Raw genomic sequence first — 22947 nt, forward strand, 5'->3', positions numbered from 1 at the left:
GTGTTGGGAAAACCGAAATTCCACATGCAAAAGAATGAAGTCGGACCACTTCACATCATATACAAAAATTAAATCAAAATGGACCAAAATTCTAAATATAAAGCCAAACCTATAAAACTCTTAGAAGAAAAAAATGTAGGGGAAATCTTCAATACCTTGAATTTGGCAATTATTTCTTAAATATGACACCTAAAGTACAAGCAACCAAAGAAAAAATATATAAATGGGACTTGGTTAAAATTTAAAATTTTCATATTAAGAAAGTGAAAAGACAAAAGAATAGGAAACAATAGTGGCAAATCATACATCTGATAAGGAACTTATATCTAGAATATACAAAGAAGAAAACAACCCAATTTTTAATTGGGCAAAGGAGTTGAAAATAGACATTTCTCCACAGAAAATACTTAAATGGTCAATTAACCCGTGAAAAGGTGCTTAACATCACTAGTCACTGGGGAAATGCAATTCAAAACCACACTGAGACACCATTTCACACCCGCTCCTAGGCAAATATATATATATATATACCCAAGAGAAGTAAAAACATATGTCCACCCAAAAACTTGTTCATAGCAGCATTTTTCATAATAGCCAAAGTGGAAACAGCTTAAATGTTTATTGCTTGATGAATGAATAATTAAAATGGAATGGGATATTATTCAGCCATAAAAAGGAACAAAGTACTATATATTCATACAATGGAATACTATTTAGCAATAAAAAGGAGCAAAGTACTTATATATGCTACAACACGGATGAACCTTGAAAACATTATATTAAGTGAAAGAAGCCAGACACAAAAGACCACAATATTATATGATACTATTTAGATGGAATGTCCAGAAAAGGCAAATCTAATGAGACAGAAAATAGGTTAGCGGTTGCCTAGGGCTGAGGTAAGAGGGCATAGAAGGCCCAGGGGATGATGGCTAAAAGAATTTCTTTTGGGCATAATGAAAATGTTCTAAAATTGACTGTGGTGATGGTTGCACAACTCAGTGAGTACACCAAAAATCAATGAATTTTACACTTTAAAATGGGTGAATTGTATGGTTAGTGAATTATATCTCAATAAAACTGTTACAAAGTAGCATTAAAAGGTAATATATATGTAGGTTAACAGGAAAATGATATATCATACAAATGCTAATCAAAATAAAGCTGGATGGCTATATTAATATCAGACAAAGCAGATTTCAGAGCAAGAAAATTACTGGTAATAAAGAAGATGTAAAATCCTAAATGTATATATGCATTTAGCAACAGAGCTTCAAAATATATGAAGGACAAATTGATATAACTGAAAGGAAAAATGGACAAATCCACAATTATAGTTGAAGACTTGAAGACTCCTCTCTCAGTAACTGATAGAATAAGTACACAGAAAATAAACAAGGTTATAGAATAACTGAAAAACAATGTCAATCAACTGTACTTTGTCAACATTTATAAAACCCTCCACCAAACAATAGCAGAATACTCATTCTTCCCAATTGCACATGGAGTATTCACCAAGATAGACAATATCCTGGATCTAAAACAGACCTTGACACATTTAAAAGAATTGAAATCATAAAAAGTATGTTCTATGATTACAATGGAATTAAAACAGAAATCAGTAATAGATAAGAGCAAAGTATCCAATCACTTGGAAATTGAACAACATTCTTCTAAATAATCCATGGGTCAAGGAGGACATCTCAGGGGAATTAGAAAATATTTTTAACTGAATGAAAATGAAAACACTACATCAGACTTGTGAGATGCAGCTGAAGCAACACTCAGAGAGAAATTTAGGGTAGTATATGCTTATATTAGAAAAAAAGATCTCAAATCAACAAGCTAAGTTTCCACCATAAGAACTCAAAAAAGAACCAAGTAAATACAAAGGAAACAGAAGGAAGGAAATAATGAAGAGCAGAAATCAATGAAATTAACAATATAGAAAAATAACCAAAGCATCAAAAACCTGGTCTTTGACAAGATCAATATAATTGTTAAGCCCTACGCAGACTGACAAGGGAAAGAAAAAGAGTCAGACAGAGAGAGAGACAGAGAATCAGACAGAGAAAGACAGACAGAGGGGGTAGAAGGGAGGGGGAAGGGGGGAAGGAAAGAGAGGCACAGAGAGAAGACACATTGTCCAGATCAAGAATAAAGAAGGGACATGATTACAGAAGTCAGACATTAAAAGGGTAAGACCTATGCCTCGAAAGCCACAAATGACCAAAACTCCCAGAGAAATAGATCAGAACAGTCCCATATCTAACAAAACTGAATTCATAGTTAAAAAGCTTTCTAAAAAGAACCCTCCAGACCCAGATATGAGTTTCACTTGTGAATTATACTAAACACTGAAAGAAGAAATAACAATTCTGTACAATCTCTTCCAGAAAACAGAAGAGGAGTGAACACTTCCCAGCTCAGTTTCAATCTGGTACCAAAACCAGACAAAGAAAGCACAAGAAAAAAAACTTCGGACCACTATACCTCAAGAACACGGACACAAAAATCCTCAATAAAATACTAGCAAATCAAATCCAGCAAAACATAAAAAGGAATAACAGACCAAGTGGGATTTATACCAGAAAGGCAAAGCTGGTTCAATATTCCAAAATGAAAGAGCATAATCCACCATATGAACAGACTAAAGAAGAAAATCCATATAATCATAAAAATTGATGCAGAAAAGGCATTTGGTAAGATCCATCATACACTTATGATTTAAAAAACAAACAAACAAAAAAACAGGAAAACAAAAAAAACCACCACGCAGCAAGCTAAAAACAGAAGAGAACTTCCTTAATCCGCTAATGGACATGTACAAAAAACTTAGTTAATTTATACTAAAATGGTGAGAGTGAGTCTCTTCCACCTGAGATCAGGAACAAAGGAAAGATGTCCAGTCTCACAACCGCAATGCAACATCGCACTGGAAACACTGCCAGTGCAGTAGGGCCAAAAACAGAAAATAAAGGCACAGGCATTGGAAAGGAAGGTAACACGAGCAAAATACACTGCTGAGAGACTGACAAGACAATCAACAGACCAGGAAGAAATATCTGCAAATCACACGGCATGACTGACAAGGAATTTGTTTACAGGAAACATAAAGAGCTGTCAAAACTCAACAGTAAGAAAATAAAAAATTCAATTTTTCTAAATTATGCAGAAGACTTGCACAGGCACTTTGGCAGAGAGGATATAAGGGTGGCAAATGGGCACAGGAAAAGATGCTCAACACATCATTAGCCATTAGGGAAATACAATTAAAACCACAGTGGTTTTAACTTTACAAATGTAAGAATGTTCTTACATGAACTAGAACAAATGTATGTCACTATTATAAGATGTTAATAACAGAGTGGACTGTGGGGAAAAATACAAGGAATGCAAACTATGGACTACAGTTAACAATAACACTGTAATATGCTTGCATCAACTGTAATAAAGATACTATACCACAGCTAAGTGTCAATAGTAGGGGGGTAAAAAGTTATGGGATTTGTCTTTTTGGAGCAATGAGACTGTTCTCAAATTGACTGTGGTGATGAAAACACAACTCTGTGACTATGCCAAGAGCCACTGATCGTACACTTTGGATGGATTGTACGGTGTGTGAATAAAACTTTATTTTAAAAAAATTGTAAAACCACAGTGAACTGCCACTACACATCTCTTAGAAGGGCCTAAATAAAAAGTGCTAACAAGGATGCAGAGTAACTAGAACTCTCATACCCAGCTGGTAGGAATGCAAAATGATTCAGGTACCCTGGAAAACAATTTGGCACTTGCCTGTGAAGTGGAAACATGCACTTACCATATGCCCCAGCAGCCCCACACCTAGGTATTTACCCTAGATAAATGAAAACTTACATCCACCCAAAAACCTGAACATGCATGTCAAAACCTGGAAACAACCCAGATGTTCAGTGGGTGAATGGCTAAACACACTGTGGTAGATGTCAAAGAATAGCAACAGGCAGCAGCTGAAGTGACAGGACAGACATGATTCTGTCCGGGCAGCAGGGAGAAGGGAAGCCAGCAGTGGCTGGTCTCGACTCCGATTAGCACAGAGGTAGCTCGATTTTTTGCAGGGCACAGGAGGGAAGGGAAATGGGAACTGGAATATTGCTGAGAGGGAACTGGTGATGGGCTTTTGGTGGGGGGTCAGGCAGTGGTACAGTCATTCTGAGAAGTTTATTCTGGGGTTTAGCAGCATTACCTCCTATTAGGTCAGAGCTCAGGAAGGCTCAGGGGTCCACCCATGGAGGTCCACACTAAAGTCTGGACAAGTCTCTGGTGCAATGTTTGGACATGTAGTGGGCCAAGAAGAGTCGCTTGTGAGGACTCACGACTCAGCAATCAAGAGGGACGACATGGAGGAAGCTCAAATGCATTTATGCAGCAGCGAACAAGGCCAGCCCCAAAGGTTACATGTAAACTGGTTCTATTTTTGTGGCTTTCTGGAAAAGGCCAAACTATAGGGCCAGAAAACAAACAGATGACTGGGTTGGGGGTGGGGGGGGCGGGTGACCACAAAGGGTCAGCCTGAGGGAGTGTTCGGGGCAATGGCACCATTCTGTGTTCTCATGGCAGTGTCAAAACTCATACAACTACCCTAAAAAGAGGGTCTACTTGGCTGCATGTTGATTTTAAAGCACCTTTTAATGTGGTAAGGGGCCAGGGAAGTACTCACCAGACTTTTCAGTCCCTGCGGTACCTAGGGTGGGGACATTCTGGGTGGGTGGCACAGCCAGGGCGGAAGGGGCTGGAGCACACCTGGGGAGGTACAGATCCACGAGGAGGTCAAGGGTCAGGCCGCCTCGGTGCCTTTGCCTAGGGGAGACGATGTTCAATTAGACTTGGAGGTGAGGCAGCTGGCCACGTGGACATCCGGGGCACAGCGGGCCCAGGCCAGCGAGGCAGGGAATTGCCTGGTGTGGCCACAGAGTGACTGAGACGGGAGAGCATGGGAGATGAGGTGACAGGGCCGCCAGGAGGACACGGGCTGTCACTGGGTGAGAAGAGAACCCGTGGAGGACACTGGGTAAGGAGTGACACAATCTGACCTGCCTTAGATGGCACAAAAGAGAAACTCTGGTGGGGGAAGGCAGACATAGGCAGCCTGGCGAGGAAGCTGCAGGCAAGGAGGAACAGAAGGACAGGCAAGCTGTGGCTCCACTATTTGGGGAAGTCCTCTTCCCCCAAACTGTCATCCCCTGGGCCTCTCCCTCCCACAGCACACTGCTAGAGCCCAGGGACCACAACGCCCACGTCACAGCTCTGATGCTGGCCACTGAACAGTCATGTTGGCAGCTGGTGTTTACCAGTTATCAACCGATAACTGTGAAGCCAGCAGCATGTGCACCTTCTGTAACATCTAGGATGCACCAGGCAGAGTTGGCCAGGAGCAGCCCATGGCCACACAGCCAGGATGCCAGGGGTGGACTTGGGCATGAGGCCACATGCCCTTCCCCACAGCCTGGGCCCCCAACACCCCTCGCCCACGCCCTGGAGCACACTCACCAGGGTTCAGCTGACAGGTGGGCAGGGAGTGCCACCGGCCACACCCCAGCCACACCAAACCTTGGAAATGACCCAAACGTTCAACAGGTGAAAAGCTGAACTAAGGGCCCCACCACACCCCACCATGCCATGCCCTAGCCACACCCAGCACCAGCAGCACGTTCAGAAAGTAGACCTGTCTTTAATTTCTTGTGCTTGTTTTCATTCCACGTTGCTCAGCAGAGGCAGGCATGGCCTGTGTGCCCTGGACTCGGCCCTCCATTCTGGGGTGGGGACACAGGGACAGCAGCACATCATCTGCCTGGAGACCCTCAGCAGCCAAGGCGTCCGGAGGGGGTGGCTCCCTGACCTGCGCCCCCATTTCCCGAGAAGAGGGCAGGCAGTGGGTGAAGGCCAGTGGGCAGGGTCAGGCATTCCTCTGCTCCGGGGGAAGGTATTTGAGGCCCAGGTGTCTGAAGATGTCTTCCTCTGAAGCTGCCGGGAGGAACTTCTCCTGCGATGGGAGCAGGGCAGGGGGTCCTGGTGTGGGCTCACATCCAGCCCTGGCCCCATGGAGGGTGCCGGGGCCTATCAGGCTGTCACGGGGGGAGGCCCCACAGTGGGGTAAACTCTTGAGGGGCCTGGACCAGGGGTGGACACAGGTTTGGACCCATGGGTTGGGGATTGGGGGTCCTGAGACCCGGCAATGTACCTGCTGGAGGTCAAACAGTGAATGGCTGCTCAGACACAGCCCCTTCTCCCTCCGGCTGAAGCGGCGCAGCTCCCGCTCAAAATGCTGACAAGAAAAAGCAGCTGCTGTCGAGGAGACCGGCCATGACCTGGCCCATGGCCGCTGGCCCCAGCCCACACCTCAGCAGCACCTGCCCTACCTTGGAGCCGGTCCAGCCAAGGAGGGCAAAGGGGAACTGGCTGATGGGGGTGACCACCAGGTCTACCCTCACAGCCTTCCAGGTCTGGCAGGGTCTCTGGAGCCCCCCAACAGCAGCCTCAGGGGGGAGCGGCAAGCGGAAAATGCAGAAATTCCTCTCAAAGCAGTCCATGGTGTGGCTCTGCTGGGCCTTGTAGGTGGAGTCCCCCAAGTGGCTATGCTGGTGGAGGTGGTACAGCACCAGGCCCTGCAGGGAGAGGAAGGAGCCGGGGTGTGTGGAGCCTGCCCAAGGGGCCTGGGGGCCGCCAGCACCCTCCAGCACCCCGCTGCTCCGCTCACCTGGTTCTGCAGGTGGTGCATCACCCTGGGCAGCAGCCCTGCCTCCCGGCCTTCCTGGGGGTGAGTGAGCAGGAAGTCCACGTCGTGGCCCTGCAACTTCCCCCTGAGGGGGCAAGAATGACTCGGGCAGATGGCCCCTCACTCTGGCCCTGAGACACCGGTTCCTCCTAAATCCCTCCCAGAGAAGGGGTGTCCTGCCTTAGAGCCCCCTTCACTGGGCAAGGGGCTCTGGGGTTGAGCTGGGGCAGGCCTTACCTCCGAAAGCCACCGGTGAGCGTGACAGTGGCGCCGGGCAGGGCTTGCCCCACAGCCGCCTCCACCAGCCGCTGCAGGGCCTGGGCCTCCTCCTGCTGCACTGGGACAGCCAGGTCCTCATGGTGCTGCAGCCCTGCAGACACCGGCCTCCTCACTCTCCAGAGCCTACCTCCACCTGCCGAGCCCTCGGTTCTCTCAGCAGAGCTCGTGCCTGGGGCTCCGGGTCACGGATAGGGCCTAATCTGAGCACCGCACCGTATCTACTCTGCTTCTAAAAAGTCAGCTTTTATTTTGAGATCATTGCAGTCCCCTCAGTTTGTTCCCTTTACCTAGTTTCCCCAGTGGTGACATCGTCCACAACTGCAGGATGGTGTCACCCGGGTTCCCTGAGTGATGCAGCTGATGCTTCAGTTCCCCAGATGTGGTAAAAGGAAAGCACCTCACTCTCACCTATGGCCCCATCTCTTCCCTGTCATGCAAGAATCACTGCCCCTCACATGCTCAGCCAGAGAGACCTAAGTGTGAGTCCCTGGCAGTGAGCTTGGAATAAATGCCGTGTCCACTTTCACCATGGTGCAGCATTCCCCTAGAGACCAGCTCTTTGTGGGCCTAGCTTCCTGCTGCTAGGAGCCCAGCTGCCCTCTCCTCCCGAAACGGCTTTGAAATAGCAACCATCTGCCTCCCCCGACTCTCCCCCAGCCCCAGGGAAGATGTTCAAATGGTGGCCTCCTAGGTTTGGAAGGGCCCAGGGCAGCTCTGGAAGCAGGGCCCCAGGGTGGGCAGCACAGGAGGAGGGACGAGTCTGCAGATGCCTTCCACACGCCAGGCTTTCACCCCCAGTAGCTTAGGGGATTCTAACACTGCCACTATTTCCCCCATTTTACAGAAAAAGTTCTTGAGGCCCAAGGAGATCACCTTTCAGGGCCACGGTCACCTACCTAGTAGGTGGCAAAGACAGGACTCAAACCCAGGTCCGGGAAACTCTAAAGTCTACATTCTTCCCACCACACAGTACTGCCTCACCAGCCCCACACGGCCCCCTCCCCGCCCCCGCCAGCAGCCCGGGCCCACAGCCACTGTCAAGAGGACCAGGGCCCCAGGCCCACACGCCACATACAGGGTGGGCTGTCTAGACTCCCACTGGGAAGGAGCACCTGGGACCCAGGGCACCCGGACAGACCCTTCCCACAGTGCCCAGGGTTGAGCTGAGCCTGGAATTGGGAGTGAAAAGCCCGACCCAGGGCCCAGCCCTCTCTGGAGGCCTCACCTGCTTTCTGCTGCTGGGTCAGCTTCTGGGGCTGCTCTCGCAGGTCATCCAGGGTTCGCAGCCCCTCCCGGTACCACTGGTCAGCAGTCTTCACTCCAACCCCAAAGATCTGAGTGAAGAGCTGTGCGGAGGAATTGACACAGGGTGGTCAGGATGCAGCTCTTTTCCGGGCAAGAAGGCGTTGCCGATGCTGACCACTGTTCAAGGACACTCGGGCCTGGCCCCAACAGGATCTCATGTGCGCACCTTGGTGAGCCACACAGCAGCTTTGCTGTATCACTGGCACATTGTAGGAGAAGAACTTCAGTTCAGTGAATTTAAAAAGTCTGCCCAGGGCCACACAGCAGAACACCCAGGGGGACCCAAGCCCAAGAGCCCGGCCTGGAGCCTGCATTTCAAACCCCAGGTTATGGGGAGATGTGGTGAGGACACCTGCTCACAGCAGCTGGAGGGGCAGGGAGCCTGGGGCTGGATGCAGGGCTCTGCCACCCACCTGCCCAAAGGCCAGGAGGACTTTCCCTCCTCAGTCCCCTCCTCTATAAAAGGCTGTTCCCCATCGCTCTCACCATGATTCCAACATAACCAGAGTCACCCCAGTAAACCAAGAGAACGGTCCCTCAGCTCACAGGAGAGCATCACACTTCCCCCAACCAGTAGGAGCTGGGGCTCAAGACCATCATCCTCCTCCATAACAAACAGCAGCAAAGAACAGGGGCACTAACAAATGCCCCCACTGGCCAGGTGCTGAAGCTGGGGCTCTGCCTGCACCTCACAGTGGGGCTGGCAGGCGCCCAAGCCTGTGGGAACAGCCTGCTGGGGCCCACCTCTCACCCGAGCCACCCACACACAGGCGGGCCCTGGGCCTGGTCCCAGTGATGTGTGACCGGTGCAGGAGGACACCCCACCCATGAACTCAGGTCCCCTGTTCCTCCCCGACAGCAGGTGGAGGCTATGACATGTGAGCCCTGGCGCTGTCGGGGGCACCTCCTAGGGCCACGTCTCCTACCATGGGGATGAGGCTGGTTTGTGTGTGTTGGGGGGGGGGGGGGAACAAACGCAGGTCTGGGAACCTCAAGGCCTTCAAATGCTCTCCCTGAAGACCAACCACAGTGCAACTCTTTCTGGGGGCTGCAGCTCCCTGCCTTTTCTTGAATTCCCTGAGCCAACAATTTGAGTCGAGTCCCTGTTACTTGCAACCAAGAGAATCCTGACTTACAATTTTCTAATGAAACTAGCCCAATGGTGCTGTTTATAAAAATAAACTCCTAACTAGTAACAGCCTTTCCTGCCAGGCTCGATGCCTCCTGGGCTTGGGGTGCCCAGGATGCCTCTGACGTCTCCCTGTCTGGCTCTGACAGGGACCTGCTTGCTGACCCGGGCACATCCTCCCCCAGCTCCAAGGTTGTCTCCTTCCATCTCAGGCCCATGTCTACTCCTTGGGGTGGGCGCTCCACTCCACACAGTGGGTCAGAACCCTTGCCCCCAACTCACAGCCATGGCCCAGCCCAGAGGTCCCACCTTCCTCCCCATCATGAATGGCTCATGTGTTCCCTCTTGGAGGCCCTCCCCATGGACCCCGAGGGATGTCCTGTGCCACCTCCCTCTGCACCGATGGCCCTGCCCTTCCAGGGAAACCATCATTCACCAATCTAGAGGTCACGCCTCTGGCAACCTCCAGCTACAAAACCAGGGGGCCAGAGGGTGGCAGAGCAGCCGCGGCCGAGACAGCACAGCATTCAGCAGCACGCAGACGGTACTTCCCGGTCTGCACCAACTGAAGTGAAAGGCGAGGGGGAGGTGTGCGTAAAGACAGCCTGACAGCATGAGAGGTCACACGAGGAGCACCAAGGCGGCAGAACCCAGCGCCAGGAAAACAGCCCTGCAAGCGCGACTACCCCCGGGGCTCCCAAGAAAAGGCTACATTTTGTTCAGTGTGCATTTAAGAGGCCAGAACATGTAACATAGTTGGCAATATTCCATTAGAAATAATCCAATAAGAACATATGGTGCTGAGTGATCTAGAAAAGTTCCTGTGCTCAAAACAAGCTCCCCTCAACTTCCCCACTCGCTGAGACCTTCTCGGACCCCTCTGCAGAGGGTGCTCCCTGTACCCCACACGGACCGCACTGTGTCCCAGGAGCCTGTGGGGCTGTCTGCCAACACGGGGGCCCTGGAGGGGCCCACTGGGCCAGGAGGGCAGCTGCCAGGACCCAGCCCTGCCTGCACACACCCACCTTCATGGTCTGGTATCTCTCCGAGCGCCGCACTCTCTCCACCTCCTTGCATGCTCCGTGCTCCAGCATCTCCTGCGGGGGAAGAACACACGGGGCTCTGGGCCAGTGGGCAAGCCCAGGACCAGGCAGCCTGATGGGGAGACAGGAAAGTTGGGGTGAGGCTGCAGGCTCCCCCTTGCCAGAGGACAGGGGCACCTGGCAGTGGAGACTGGGGGCACCAGTAAATATGTACAAAAGGACAACTTAACGGGGTGGGTCCCCAGACACTTTGCATTTTGAAAAGAGGCCCTCATGTCCAAGATGCACTCGCCTCAGTCCTGGGCAGATGGGCTGGGGGATGACAGTGCCAAGGCTAGCACCACTGCCAGCCCCTCCAGCTCTTCACATCAGTCCTGCTGGCCACCCGGAGGGCATCCCCAGCGCCCTCGTCTGCCCACCTCTGCACCTGGGTTCTGAACCCCCATGACCCAGCCTCTTTGTCACCAGGCCCCCGGGCCTCCCACCCACACACCTACCCACTCCCATTCAGTGCAGACCCTTTCACAGCTGGGCCCTGCTCGGTGTGGCAAGTGCTCACCTGGACGACCCTGGAGGAGTGGTTTCCAAAGTGGGGAAGGCCCTGCAGCTGGCTCAGGGTTGTGACGGGGCTGGGCAGGGCCTTGAGCACCGAGGCAGCCCGGCAGAAGGAGAGGAGGCGGCCCTCACTGCCCTCAAAGCCTGCCGCCTCTGCCAGTGTCTCCAGAGCTTCCTGCGGGGAGCGGCCCTTGGTAAGGGGCAGGAGGGGCTCCTACCCTGTGCCTACCATCCACCTATGCCCACATCCCCACCCCCAAGGCTGGGAGGGGGCAGAAGTGGAGAGGCCAAGTGGGACAGACTCACTGAGAGGCTGGCATTGTGGTGAGTGAGGGGCGTGGGGCGCTGGCAGGCATAGGGTAGCATCCGGGCTGGGCTTGGAGCCCTCTTCCTGGGCTCAGCCACCTGTGGGTGGGCATGTATGGGTCACTGTGAGGCCATGGGGGACGTCCATGATGGCCAGGGTGGCAGGCAGGATGGGAGCCTGGGCTTTTCTGGGCAGCTACCCTAAGGTTTGCTGGGGCCCACAGCCCACAGTGAGCAGACCTTGAGAGAGCAATCAAACTGCTGGGGCAGAAGGAGGTGCTGCCCTGCGGAGAGGGCTAGAGCAGCAGCAGCCACGATAACCACTAATGCCCACTGAGAACATTTCTCGCTGCTGCAAATGCCATGTGGGATGCAGCCCCCTAACTCCTTCCTGCCCTGTGCACACAGAGCTCTCAACATCACTGTCTCGCAGAGGTCAGGGAATGTGCCCACACTTCACAGCCTACAGGCAGAGCCAGGATTTGAATGTGGGCAGCCTGGTCCTGCGCACACACACACCTCCCTCCACTCTGCTGTATCCAGAAACCCCAGGCCTCAAAGTACAGCCATGGGTCTCAAAGTATCCTAAGCTCGGGCTGCTCCTGCCGACCCCAGGGTCATCTCACTGGGGGTCACAGTCTCATCCCTTAGCAAAGAAGAAAGGCCTGATGATGCTAACAGTGGAGCTCCAGAGTGCACCAGTGGAGAAAATGGGAGCCAGCCCAGCCCCTCCAGCAGCCCACACTGCTCCCTTGTCTGAGGACACGAAGAGCTTGCTCTTATCCCAAGTGACCCACAGCCTGCACAGGCAGTTCTCTGTGGCCACACGCCTAATCCATACCATGCTCACCTCCAGGTGGTGCCGGCGCTCCATGGGCACCGGCTGCCCGACTGCCATGCTCTCGGTGAACCAGCTCACGTCCAGCAGGACAGGGCGGGTCCACCCCGCGGGAGCTGAGGCTGCCTTGCGCTCCTGCCAAGCAGCTGCTTCGGCCGCAGAGGTCTGCTCCATCACCACATGCGTCACCTCAGGGCTGGACCACAGCAGGGAGGAGGGTGAGTATCCAAGCCCTCCTGTGGCCCTGCCGTCTTTCCCATTCTGCCCTGCACCCTATGCTTTGGCTCTTGGTGATGCCTCTGCCTGGTGAGCACTTATTCATTCTCCAATCGTCACCTTCTCCAGAAAGCCTTCCCAGCTCCATTGCCAGGCAGATGGAAACCCCAGACCCATGGCACTCAGCCCAATGCTGGGCACTGTCACCCTCTCTCTCCATCCCAGAGCAGGAGCTTCTTAGGGGCCAGGACCAGGTCTTCATCTAAGTGCCATGCTTCAGGCACTTGCCTTGGGTTTGAACTACAGTGCTGACACACACTGTGTGGCCCTGGGCAAGTTGCTTCTCTACACTTTGTTTCCCCTGTTGGAAAACAGACCTTCCTAGCAAGGTTGTGGTAAAGATTAAATGAGCTCATAAGCCAAAGGACCTAGACAGTGCCTCGCACACAAGATTCCATGTGGCCATAATAGCTATTGTCCTCCTCTCTGCATGGGTCTGGCACAGGACTGGCTCTTGGGAATGTTTAAGAACAAATGAAAAGGTCACATAAATGCTGTAGAGACTGGCCCCTGATTCCTTTGCCCTCCCAGCTTCTAACCTATAGGAACCCCAGCCCCATCAATGACAGCTATTGCCTCTGCAGCCACTTCTTACTACCCTCGATGCCCTCCCTATAGGAGGTCTTCACTCACATCACTGTGTCAGCCCTGCCGAGAGGAGACCTCCAGAGAGGTCAGTCTGGTTCACAGGGCAAGCGAGGCCTTGGTCAAGACTATTAGCAAATAATAATACTAGTTAAAATCCCCCATTACATCAGCATGGCCCTCTACAAAGCCTCATTTGATTCTCAGTTATCCTGGAAAACAGCCTCTCCTAATTGCTCACAGTACCCTTTCAGGAAGAAAACGAGGCTCAGAGGAAGGTGATTATGAAGTGGTAGGACTGACTTGGAACCCAAAAACCTCAGATGCCCTTCCACCTCAATCAGCTGTGGGTGTGCAAGTCATTTCACATCTCCAGGTCTCAATATTTTCAGTTGTAAAGAAGACTCACCAAAAAGAAAGAAAGAAGAAAATATTGAAAAGCTCAAACTGGAAAAAAATATTTGTGACCAGTGACAAGGGGTCTGACACCCTTACGTGTACAGAGATCCCTTCGTGTGATAGAAAGTAGGTAACCTAGTATAAAACTGGGCAAGAGACACAGCATTCACAAAAAGAGTATGATCAGAATAGAAAAAAACTTGAGGAAAAAAAATCAAACCTCGTTAATAACTGGAGGAATGCAAAACCAACAAGATATGGTGAGATAAGCAAAAAATTTAAAGAAATTGATAGCAAAATTATTGATGACCAATGTGTAGGAAAACTGAAACTCTCACTTCCGCATCAGTGAAAACTGATCATCTCAGAGGGCAGTGGGGCAGCACGGGGCAATTCTACTTCACAGCATTTATTCTAAGGAATTAAATACCTTATAAAATATAGCTAAAAGGGTATTTCTCATAGCTTTGTTGATGTAGGTACGGAAAAATCGGAACGAGTTTAATGTTTGATAAGGAAACAAAGCAAGGTAAACTAACCCTCTAATACAGTAGGATAATATTAGGCAGCTCTAAAATCATAGTAGGGAAGATATTAGCGCCTAAGAAAACGTTTATACTACCTTAAGAAAAAAGTATTGCAAAACTGTAAAAAAATTTAAAATAAAAAAAGGTCTCGGAGTTATGTGGGAATCAAATGAAACAATCATGTGAAAGTGGTAGGACGGCTGCAAAATTCCGTCCCCGGGCTATTTCTCATCCTTGGTCCTTTCTCACCACACTATGAAGACACGCCCCTCTCGCCGCCTCGGGGACGCGACCCCCTCTGAGGGCCATGACGGGTGGCTGGGGAGGCTGCTCAAGTCCAGGGACTTCGCGACCACCCCGCGGCCAGGGTCGCACCCGGGCCGTGCGCACCTGTAGGCGTCCAGGACGCTGAAGCCTTTGGAGCGCGCCAGGCGGGTGAGGAAAGCCCGACGACTGCGGCCCATACGTGGCTCTGCCAGGTAGATGGCGACGCCGGGGAAGCGCGCCGAGGCCGGCGCGGAGGGGGCAGCCCCGCCAGAGGACCCGACCGGAGCTCGCCGCCGCCTGGGGGGCACCTGGGCCATGACCCGCCTTGGGGCCGGCAGAGAAGCGGGCGGAAGCCGGAAGGAAGCGGGCAGAAGCCGGAAGGAAGGCGGACGGAAGCCGGAAGGACGGCGGATGGAGGCCAGAAGGAAGCGGGCGGAAGTCGGAAGGAAGCGGGCGGAAGCCGGAGGGAAGCGGGCAGAAGCCGGAAGCACGAAGGACGGAAGCCGGAAGGACGAAGTCCGGAGCCCAGACGAAAAGCAAGACGAGGCAGTGGCTCGGGTCTCCACTTATGTGAGGCGAAGCCCCGCCCCATGCAAATGAGGTCGCCTAGCTGGGCCCGCGGAGGTCCGGGGCTCTCCTACCGGCAGGGGTGTACCGGAGGCCCCGCCTCTATGCAAATAACAGCAGGGACGCGCCTTCTATTTAAATGACCTTCGCGGAAAGCCCCGTCCCATCCCGCCGATTGCCGGGAAGGGTGGGCAGGCTCTGGGGGCGGCTTGGTTCCTGGGGCTCGTGGCTAACCCGGGCGGCGGGGGGGGCACGCAGGCGGGGACCCCCACATCGATTTCCCGGTGAGCCGACAACGGTGAGGGCGGGACGGAGCAGATCGCAGAGCCCAGACGCTTCCCGGGAACAGGGCTGTGCGGAAGGAGGGGCTGCTTCTCATCACACGGGGAAAGGGTTGTCCCTAAAATGGCCTGGGGACAACTGGGCCGGCCCTTTGGAAGGATGGAAGTGGGCGCCCTCCCTCCCTCCTTAGCACCAAAATAAATTCCAGATGGGTCAAATATTTCAGTCTTAAAAAGAAACCAAAGATGTACTGGAAAAAAAGTCGAGGCATGTTTTTGTAATCCAAGTATGGCAATAAACTTGGAAACCCTGAAGGAGAAGAATAACAGACTTGGCCTCGTACAAACTTAAAATGTCTCTATAAAAAAATTAAAGTCAAAAGACAAACCAGGAAAAAGTATCCGGGATGCATTTTGAGATTAATTCCTGTAAACACAAAATTGGCAACAGATAAGAAAAAGACTATGATCCAGTAGAAAAATTGGCGGAGAACATAGAAGTACTAGCCAATAGAATTATGACCAGATGGCCCCATTTGTGGAATCATTAGGGAAGTGCAGACTCAGAGATTATCTTCACCTGTCAGATTAGCAAACGATTTAAACAATTGATCGCACATGTTGAAGGAGTGAAGGAATTGACAATTTGCTAGGGGGGAGTGAGGTGGGCTTTCTCTAAGCCAGTTTGGCAACGCTCTCTAACAAAATGAAAACAAAATCACATGCTTTAATCCAGCAATTCATTTGCCGAGAATTTATCTCACAGAAATGGTCACAAAAATATATCCAGGATTGTAAGGATAGTTACATAGCAAATTGGAAACAGTGGAAAAGGCCGGGGATGGGGTTCTGGTAATTATGGTACATGCATACAACTGGAGAGCAGGATGTCTTTGAAGTAAACAAAGTTCTAGGAAAGATAATGGAAGAATAAACACCAAATTGGTAACATATTGAGCGGGAGAGGGTAGTAAAGGAAGATTTCCTCCTGTTGAATCCCTATATTTTGTTATGTGAAACGTTTAGGAGGGGAGGAAGTCATGTATTATCGTGTAAATATTTTTGAAGAATGAGAACATATATACGAGTGGAAAAATATGCTAAGTTAATAATCATGTTGCTACAAGGGTATTGAGTTTGATACCAGTTTTGTAAAAATATATATAAAATATATATAAAATATATATATAATATATATGCATTTTTTTACATAATGCTTATGGAAAAATAAATCAGGAAAAATACTTTTCCAGACTGTTAAATGATTACAGGATGGGGTTGGAGGGCTTATCAGGAACCTTCACTTTATACATTATATGATTCAGTAAGGCCTGGGCTTTGAATAAGTGCAGGTATCACTTTTGTATTAAGAATAAAGACGTGTGAGAAATGAAAGCTCACAGCAGTCCTCCGGGGTGAGGATTGTCACACCATTTGTCCTGGTGGAGACTGCTTGCTCAGGGTCAACCCCACACCCACCACTTTGAGCCCCTTCTCTGGTCACGTGACCCCTCCCAGGCCTTGGGTGCTCTGGGCTGCGTCTCCACCCCTGACCCACGCCCTATGCCCCCCATGGGTGGCTGCATCGGGGGGCAGGGGCTTGCACCGGGTGATGCTCAGAGCAGCGGGAAAGGATGTGTTGGGACTCCTGGGAGTGTTGGAGTAGGCTCCCAGGCAGGGCTTGTTCCTGCAGAGCCATTCACGGATGTCCGGGAGTGACGAGGGCACTGGCAAAGAGGATCCCCTGGGTGGCCGAGATGCAATCAAAGGGTGGGAGGATGGGAGGATGCAGTGTGGTTGGGAGGGACAGAGGGTGGCCTCTCCTCATGTCTCCTTAGGTCAGTGGTTCTCAAAGTGGGACTTCCCAGGGGCAGCAGCAGCATTGCCTAGGACTGTGAGAGCCAGGCACATTCTCACCTGCTCAGACCTCCCTTATCAGAAACTCTGGGGCCTGTGGCTGTCTGTGGTTCAGCAGGGCCTCCAGGTGATTCTGATCCAGCTAAAGTTTACAAAGCCCTTCCTTAGATGATTTCTGTGAAGTGGGTGCCAAGATTTGTGGTGGTCCCCTGTAGAGGGAGTGAGGACAAGGGAGGGGAAGAGCCCCGGAAGAGAGGGGCAGGCTGGCCTGTGGCCTAGACATGAGGACAGAGTGCTGCCCAGGGACACGCAGGGTGAAGCTGGCTCCCATCATGGGTAAGGCTCTGGAAGGATGAGAGGCCCTTGGAAATTGTGGTGGTTTGGAGCTGTATACACCTAGAAAAACATGTTCTTAAAGTTTAATCCATTCCTGTGGGTGTGAACCCATTGTAGGTAGGACCTTTTGATGAGGTCACTTCAGTTAGGTATGGACCAGCCCAATCAGGATGGGTTTTAATCCTACTACCGAAGTCCTTTATAAGCAGAATGAAATTCAGACAGAGATCAGGAGAGGCCACCATGTGCATTTCCATGTGACAGAGGAGCCCGAGACCAAGGATCACCAGAAGCCAGTCCCAGAAAGCCACAGTCTTCTGGGAGAAAGCATCACCTTGATGATGCCTCGATTTGGACTTCTCTCTTAGCCTCAAAACCGTGAGCTAATACATTTCCATGGTTTAAGCCAGCCACTTGCATGGTATTTGCTTTGGCAGCCAAGGAAACGAAAACAGAAGGGGACCCCTCAGCAAATGGCTCCTTGTCCTGGGGGTCATCCAGCCCTCGGTGGTCAGGAGCCAGGGACCTCTGAGATGGCCTTTGTCCCAGTCTTCAGTCAGGGTTCCAGCCCTCCAAAGCCTCCCAGCCCCTCTCCCATCCCTGGAGTGAACTTCTCTCCTTAGGGTAGGGCCCGGAGCTGCGCCCCCTCCCCAGCTCACTGCATCTGGGGCTGTCTTCTGAATCTCAGAGCTTTCGGGGGCTGGAGTCAAAAAGGCAGAAGTGGGGGCACAGTGGAGAAGCCCTCATTCCCAGTGGAAGGTGGGGGTGAGGCCGAGCCTGGAAAGTGGGAAAAGGTCCTAGCTAATTGAGCACCCAGCCAACACGTGCTAGAACTTTCCACTCATTTCATGTGATCCCACATTAGGCTGAAAAGACACAGGTGAAGGGCAGGAGCTTAAGGATGGGATCAGGTTTCTCTCTTACAAGCAGTCTGGGCAGCTGCGGAGCCAGCTAAAGCACAGCGTCTCCTGTCTGGGAAGGAGAGGAGCTAAAGTTTGACCCCGTGTCCATTTTTTGTTTTCTTTTTTAATTTTATCATAAAAAAACATAATATTTGCCATTTTAATCTCTTTTAAGTGTAACAGCTCGATGGCATCAATCACGTTCACTATACTTAAACTTTTTATTTTGTCTTAAATTTTTTATTTTGAAATGATTTAAAACTTACAGGACAGTTGCAAAAATAATACGAAACTCATGCAGAGAACTCCAACATACCCCTGCAAAGACACCGAGATCCAATGATTTTAACATTTTGCCACATTTGCTCTCTCGTTCTATCCACATCTACCTGTGTACCTGTCTATCCTTTTATCTGTTTTTCTATCCATTTATCGTGTTTCTAAACACTTGAGGGTAGGTTGTCTACATCATGCTCCTTTAACACTCAATACTGCACATTTCCCACGAACAAGGACATTCACTTATGTAACCACCCTAAGTGCAGTTCCAAGTCCTTTTGCTGCCGTGTTGTTTCGAGATCCCTGGGAATCTCTGTAGTGGAGAGGACAGGGTGGGTGCAGGGATCACTAGTTCCATCTCCCAGGCCAGCCCCAAGCCCCAGAGACTATGCTCACCAAGGAACGAGGTCACAGAAGCAGGGGGAATGCAGGACAAGGCAACTCTACAGCTCTCTCTCCTTCCCCTCCCCAAGGCTCTGGCTCCTTCACCATCCTTGGCTTTCCTCTCTTTTGGCTTTGCCTGTGGGTTCTCTGGAACCACAGAGGGCCCTGTAGGACAGGCAGGGCTGTCGCTAGGGGCCTCAGTCAAAGCTGGTGATTCCTGGCAGAAGTTGGGTCCATAGCCTTCCCACCCCACCCCCAGGAGGGCATCAGCCTGGCCAGAACCCAGGAATCTGTCCTGAGGGGTAGGGGGTGGGCAGCGGCCTGCCTATGCCGTGCCAAGCCAGCCAAGTAGATTTTCCATGGGCCAGAGCCAAAGAAAGGGTTGGAGAGAGGCTGTGGCGGGGGGTTCTACGCCAGAGCAGAGCACTTCATCTCCCTGCGTGGGGGACATTCATAGTGTGTGTTGAGGGGCGGGGGTCACAGCTTCTTGCCTGCCCAGCTGCAGCCGACCGGTCCAGAGAAGATCTCTGGCCACAGGGAGGCCAGTCAGAACCCTGGCCTGGCAGGGGTCGAGTCTGTGACTGGGAAAGGCAGCGCCCATGAAGCAAACCGCTAAAAGTGGGAGGAAATGAACGGGCAGACGAGCAGAGTGACAAGGGGTGCCTGGCCCTCCCCAAGGCTGGTTCCTAGGCCCTCCCCTGGTGGCCACCAAGATACCCAGAGGCTCATGTTTGCAGAAGCGAGTGTCTGCCAACCAAAACAAAAATGGTCTTGGATTTAGTGCTGTCTCTTGTGAAATTGCCCAAAGTGGAGAAAGCTCACAGTGCACGACAAAGTCTTTAAAACCCACTTGGCCATCTCTGTCACTGCCAATATTCCTTGATGCTGGTGACTGCAGCAAGCTCTCTGGTGCTCTCACAGGGCCTCCCCACCCCCTTCTCTCGATCACAGCTCAGCTTTCCCATGTGGATCACTGTAGCCCCTCCAGCTTCCTAGAACTTCCTGTCCCCTGCACTGAGGCTCCAGCCAGCAAGAGTTCCTCTCCCAAGAAGTAGGGAGAGAGGGGGGCCTGCTTACACTGGAATGGCTTTCCCTGTGTTGTCAGTCACAGATCCCGCAAGAGCTTTCACTCACATCTCAACCTCAGAGGTTCCTTGGTATGCATTCTCCTTTCCATCCTTTAGCAGCAGAACCCTTTGGGCTTTAGCCTTTGTGGCTGGGAGAGACCACGTGACTGAGTACTGGGAAGGGAAATTCCCGGCATGCACGTCCCTTCTCTTTTCTTTCCCTTCCCTTGATCTCTCCCAGAGGTTTGGAGGTGATGGGCTGGCTGTGGTCCCCACCTGCAAGCCAGTGCCCCTGGGGGATGATCTAGGGGGGCAAAACCACCTGCCTACCTCCAGACCAGGGGTCTGCAAACCATTCCTTAAGGGGCCAGATGGCAAATATTTCATGCTTTGCCAGCTTTCTTGTCTCCATTGCAACTACTCGATGATAATAAATGGTACTAGATGATACTAAATGATCTAAATGATACTAAGTGATCCTAAATGATGCTAGATGATACTAAACAAATGGGCAGCACCAGTAAAACTTTATTTACAAAAACAGGCAGCTGGGTGTGGCCCAGGGGCTGCTGTTTGCTGACCCCTGTTCTAGACTGTTAGGTTTGAGGAAAATAAGCCTCTATCTTGTTTTGATCGACTAGATTTTGGAATCCTTTTGTTACAGCAGTTTAGCCCATACCCAGACAGACAGAGGGACAGGCCGGGTGTGACCTGAGGCGAGCTTGGGTCAGGCCCCCTCGGGACCAGTACCCTGTCCCATATTTCCCCGCACTGCTGCTCCACTGTCTTCCCGGCACTGTCTCAGGGTCCCAGCTGCCCCCAGCCTGGCTATGCTTGGCTCCCCTTCTTTCTTCTCCCTCCAGCCCTTTCTTGCTATCTTGCAGTCTTGGCATGGGCTGAGGGGAGGTGATATCTCGGCCTCCCACATTGACCCCCGGCTGCCCATCACAGCTGAATGCCCACCAAGCCGGTCCCTCCAGCTGTCTGGCCTCACTGAAACCCTTTGCTTTCCTCTTACTGTCTTCTGTCACCCTCCAGGAAACCCGGGCTCCCTAGGAGCTCTTGTTCTCCCCTGAGGATGCAGGGGCACTTCAAAGGACCCACCAGAACTGTGCAAAAACATATGTGCCAGGAATTTCAACCAGTGACCCAGGATAGACTGCCTGCTTTGCCCCCATCCCCAGGGAGGAAAGAAGAAAGGTCATTAATTTAAAAATTGGTGGGCCCTTCTGAATGGTCATTGCAAAACGTCCACTAGGGCCTCAAGCGGCCAAAGGAGGAGCCGTGAGGGGTGGCATGTCTTTTCCCCACAGGCTTGAGGGGGTGCCATGGTGAGGGAGGGTCTCCCCACCCTGTAGGGTGGAGGCAAGTCCTTCCCCAAGAGGTGGCCAGCCCCAGGGGGGTGACAGGCAGGAGCGGCAGGAGATTTTCTTACAGCTTGTGATTGAGACAAGACTCGTCCCGGAGCCCATGTGGGCATTTGTTCTGGGTTGCCAAGTACTGTGTGTGAGTGGGGGGGGTGGGGTAGGGGTGTCAGTGTAAGACTGTGTGAGTGTCAGTGAATGAGAGTGTGAATATGTGTGTGTGTGTGACGGTATGTGTATGAGGGTGTGTATATGAGTGAAAGTGTGTGTGACTGTGTGACAGTGTCTGTATTAGGGTTCTCTAGGGAAACAGAACCAACAGGGGATATCTGTAAATATGAGATTTTATAAGTGTCTCACGTAACTGTGGGGATGCACGAGTCCAGATTCCCTGGGGCAGGCCACAAATTGGCAACTCTGATGAAGGTCCTTGAAGAATTCCCCAGGAGAGGCTGGCTGGCTGAGGTAGAGATGACAGTTCTCTCTTCTGACTGCTGAATTCATCACTTCCCCTTTTAAAGCCTTCAACTGATTGGATTAAGTATTACTCATTGCAGAAGACACTCCCCTTAGTTGATTGTAGATGCAATCAGCCATAGATGCAATCAACTTACTGATGATTTAAGTACACGAAATGTCCTTGCAGTAACAGTTACGCTAGTGGTTGCTTGACCAGACAACTGGGCACCATCACCTGGCCAAGTTGACACATGAACCTAACCATCATAGTGTGTGTGAGAGTGTGAGTGTGTTTTGTGTGTGTCTGAGAGTGTGAGCATGTGAGTGTTGTGTGTATATGAGTGTGGGAGAGCAGGAGTATGTGGGAGTATATTGCGTGTGAAGACAACTGCACAGGGAGTGGAATGGCCAGGTGGGTCTGCAGCTCTCACTGGGGGACGTCACAGGCCGGCTCGGCATGTCCAACCCCCAGGACCACCCACTGGCACCCTGGGCACCGCCCTCCACCCAGCTCAGGCCTGGGGAAATGAGCTGGAGGAGGGAGTGCTCCGGCTGAGAATTCTCTGGGGCTGGAGGGGGGCGAGAGCCCCTCGGGGGAAGTTAGGACCTGGTGTGCCCACGGAGCAGGAGGCCCCTGGGAGGGCTCTAACTTCTTGGGAGGGTGGCCCTCACACTATGGGAAAGATCCCATTGAGTGGAGATTTTTAGAGTATCTCCCGAATGCTGGGAAATTCGTTTTTCCCAGCCTCCCCTGGCCCAGGTTTCCCCATGCAATTCTGAGGTGCACTGTGGGAAGGTGGTGAGGAGTGGGCTGGGAAGGCTGGGGCCTGCCCCTTCACCACTCCCTCCTCAGCTGCAGGGGCAGCAGTATCCCTGGCTCCCAGGCCCGATGACTCAGAACTCAGCGGACCCTCTCCTGAATACACCAGAGCAGGACACACCCGAGCAGGAATCACACAGCTGCCTGGCCCTCCCTGGACAGCCTGACTTAACTGACCTGGACGCAGCCTGGACATTGGCATTTTTTAAAGCTTCTCAGGTGACTCTGATGTGTGGCCTAAGGGCAAAACTGACAAGAAGCTTACATTGATAAAAGTAAAACCCTAAACCACCTAAAATATCTGACAGCAAAGGGTGGGTTAAATAAACACAGTTGTGCCCATAAAATGGAATACTATGCAGCCG

The 22947-nt window shown here is 51.6% G+C and overlaps 1 protein-coding gene across 3 annotated transcripts; it reads right to left on the reverse strand.

Annotated features, from left to right (window-relative positions):
• Window positions 1–5797: 5797 nt before the first annotated feature.
• Window positions 5798–14830, reverse strand: POLM (DNA polymerase mu). 3 transcript variants are annotated; one of them, XM_037837235.1, is made up of 11 exons: window positions 14390–14828; window positions 12225–12408; window positions 11375–11473; window positions 11073–11243; window positions 10496–10567; window positions 8262–8382; window positions 6995–7169; window positions 6740–6842; window positions 6402–6647; window positions 6224–6307; window positions 5798–6025 (listed from the first exon to the last, which is right to left on the reverse strand). In XM_037837235.1, exons 1-11 carry the CDS (start codon window positions 14581–14583, stop codon window positions 5939–5941), a joined length of 1536 nt encoding a protein of 511 aa, XP_037693163.1. In that variant the 5' UTR covers window positions 14584–14828; the 3' UTR covers window positions 5798–5938. The 3 variants fall into 3 exon arrangements, with proteins under 3 accessions (XP_037693163.1, XP_037693161.1, XP_037693162.1); XM_037837233.1 differs by having other exon boundaries at window positions 6995–7127; window positions 14390–14822; XM_037837234.1 differs by lacking the exon at window positions 11375–11473 and having other exon boundaries at window positions 14390–14830.
• Between the last annotated feature and the right edge of the window lie 8117 nt (window positions 14831–22947).

The sequence above is a fragment of the Choloepus didactylus genome, chromosome 5, assembly GCF_015220235.1.
Source record: "Choloepus didactylus isolate mChoDid1 chromosome 5, mChoDid1.pri, whole genome shotgun sequence".
Classification (NCBI taxonomy): domain Eukaryota; kingdom Metazoa; phylum Chordata; class Mammalia; order Pilosa; family Megalonychidae; genus Choloepus; species Choloepus didactylus.

What these genes read in the sequence shown, in the direction of transcription:
- POLM (XM_037837235.1), bottom strand. Translation starts at nt 14,583, where the DNA reads ATGGCCCAGGTGCCCCCCAGGCGGCGGCGAGCTCCGGTCGGGTCCTCT. An exon ending in ACTCCTCCAGGGTCGTCCAG is followed by an intron (nt 10,568 to 11,072) that starts GTGAGCACTTGC and finishes CTTCCCCCGCAG; the next exon opens with GAGATGCTGGAGCACGGAGC. An exon ending in CTCACCGGTGGCTTTCGGAG is followed by an intron (nt 6,843 to 6,994) that starts GTAAGGCCTGCC and finishes TTGCCCCCTCAG; the next exon opens with GGGGAAGTTGCAGGGCCACG.